The following is a 2,583-nucleotide window of genomic DNA, read 5'->3' as shown; positions in this document are numbered from 1 at the left end:
GCGGCTGCGGGAGGGGCGCGGGGGCGGCGCCGGGCGCAACCATCGCCCGCTCCATCCGGGCCTGCGCCCCCCGCGCCGCGCCGCAGTGGAACGGCCTGGCGGGAGCAGGGGGTGGGGGGAGGCGGATAGGACTGCGGGGCTCCCCGCAGCCTGGACCGCAGTGCTGATTCCTCACATCCAGGGGGTCCCCCTGGGCCGCGACTGCTGGCCCTCACCTTCGCCAGGTAGGGCTGCTGGAGAGAGGAGGGGGCGGCCATGCCTGGCCTGAGACCCTAGACCCAGAACCGCGTCCAGCTCTCTGCCTAGCCTAGGGTGGTCCCTACCACTTCTGCTGTCCTCTTCCAAGCACTCATCGCCTCCCCATTTCTTGCCCAGGCTGAGTGGTTCTGGGGGCCAGCATCCTACGCATCAACTCATTGCACACTTGGAGAGGCAGCCCAGGCCCGTGCAGTCTGGAGCCGGGGAAACTGAGGCACGAGGGAAGACGTGCATCCCTGGAGTCCAGGCCAGGAAGGACAGATCAGGGATTTGAACCCAGGACGAGGGAGTGCTGGCCCCCACGGGATGACTTCTCTGCCCCTTTCCACGTCCTGAGAGGCTGCAAGGCTCTGGAAGGGCTGCCTCACCCAGGGTCACATGGCACAGGGTTGGGGGTGCTCCGGGTCTTGCTGCCTTGGTGCCCGGTGCTGCCCAGGGGCCCCAAGAGAACCCCTATGGTGTGCCCAGACCCAAGGTGCACTGGGAGCCCCCCGGAGCCCAGACCACGGCATTTTCAGCTACAGGGACCCAGCAAGCACATGAGGCTGGGCTCTGTACCCCAACCAGTGCAGTTCATCCCCCCAAACTTAGACCCTTGGGGCTTGGGCCTCTAGCCTCAGACTTCTGTTTCTCACCCTAGGCAGGGAGCCCATCCCCTCTGGGGAGCATACCTGGAGCCACGTGCTCAGGTGAACCCACACTGCCCCACCCCTGCCAGGTGCCAATAGGAACCCTGAAAACCCTGCCATTGGAGCTCACTGCACGGCCTGCTGCTGCTTCCCCTCTCCCGGCCGGACACCCTGTGGTCTGGTGGCGTGCTCTCTGCCCCGAGCCGGGAGGGATGGTGACATGCAGGTGGGCATGGGTCTCGGCGGAGCTTCCACGCCAAGGCCAGGAAGGAGGAGCTGGAGACCCACTCACCAGTGGGACCCTGTGGGGAACTCGGTCTGCACATGTGTGTTTCTGAGGCTGTAACTCTGCTCAGGAGTAGAAAGCTGCGTCTTTCTCCTGGGGAGCGGCAGGGGGTTTCAAACTGCTGACCTTGCTCTTTGCAGCCCAGCGCTTATCCCGGTGCCGTCAGGGCTCCTCCCGGGCTGGAAGGCACCTGGACGGTCCAGTGGACTAGATGCACCCAGGCTGATGGCCGAGTATTGTTCTGCCAGCAGCACCTCCTGTGAGCTACGGCACAGGTGCAGGGACTGGCCTAAGGGAGGGGCCCAGAAGCCCCTATGCCCTGGCTTCTTCCCGGGGGAGCATCGAGATGCCGCAGAGTGGGGCTCTGGCTGGACGTCCCTTGGGACACCGTGCTGAAGTCAGTGTATGCGTGACGTGTGATGAATGTGACCATTGCTGTGCGGGCACAGCTCAGGGGGCGCTGTCCCTGCAGAGCACGGAGGAGAAAGAGTGGGTGTTGGCGTGCACCCCACGAGTCCACCATCACCAGGGGGAGGACAGGGTGTCACAGCCCCTCCTCCAACGCGTCATCAGGAGAACTCAGCCCGCACACCTGGGCACCTGCAGGGGCTCGCCCACCCCTTCAGGCTGCCTGCCGGCACCAAATGAAAAGGCAGAGCCCCCAAGCCCACTGCCCCAGAGTCCACCAGGAGCTGCCCCTGCACGCCTGAGACAGGATTGCTGCACAGGAGCAGACATGGCCGGCAGGTTTGAACCCCCAACCTTGTGGTGAGCAGCCTAACACTGAACCCACTGCTCGACCTGGGCACTGGCAGGCATGCTGAAGTGAAGAGGTCCCTGGGCATCTCTGGTCACCTGGCCTGGCTCAGGACTGGGCTCCTGGATTTTCAAGAGGACTGGTGTGCTCTGCGCCCTGAGGGAGGGGAAGGACAAGGTCAGAGGTAGCAGTGGGCGTGGAAAGTGTGCAGTGATCCACGAGCCCCGGGGCGCCGAGGTTATGATATGGGCTGCCCCCCAAAAGATCAGCCGCTCCTCGGGAGAGATACGGGGCTCCCGACTCCCTTGAAGAATTATCATCTTGGAATCCCACAGGGCCCGCTCTGCCCTGCCTGTGCTATGAGTCCTGGATTGGCATCCACCCCTGGAAGTGCGTCTGGCTGTTGGTTTGCGGCTGTCTTCATTGAGAGCGCCCGGGAGTCCGACCACACGAAGCTGGACTTCAACAAGACGCAGAGCCACAGCGACAGACAGACAGCGGGGAGGAAAGGTGGAAGGAGGCCAGACCTGAAGGCCCACGGAGGAGACTCCCACCCGCGTCACCCTACACATTTGGGGCGACATTCACCCTCATGGCCTGGCTTTCAGTCCCCATTCGATAGCCCATCACTCAAGACAACGCAGCTGTCGGCC

General features: G+C 63.9%; 1 protein-coding gene across 1 annotated transcript in view; it reads right to left on the bottom strand.

The window, feature by feature from the left end:
* Positions 1–2,583, bottom strand: part of KCNT1 (potassium sodium-activated channel subfamily T member 1) — a 40,355-nt gene that overhangs the window by 36,457 nt on the left and 1,315 nt on the right. Inside the window, 3 exon segments of the mRNA XM_030885316.2 lie at positions 3–95; positions 1,300–1,437; positions 1,967–2,086. Coding sequence (XP_030741176.1) covers positions 3–95; positions 1,300–1,437; positions 1,967–2,086 — 351 coding nt within the window.

This window comes from Echinops telfairi, unplaced genomic scaffold (genome assembly GCF_000313985.2).
Source record: "Echinops telfairi isolate 266 unplaced genomic scaffold, ASM31398v2 ScPeMD7_25;HRSCAF=90, whole genome shotgun sequence".
Lineage (NCBI taxonomy): Eukaryota > Metazoa > Chordata > Mammalia > Afrosoricida > Tenrecidae > Echinops > Echinops telfairi.
Note: the sequence above shows the minus strand (reverse complement) of the source record. Positions and strands in the feature narration are given on the sequence as shown.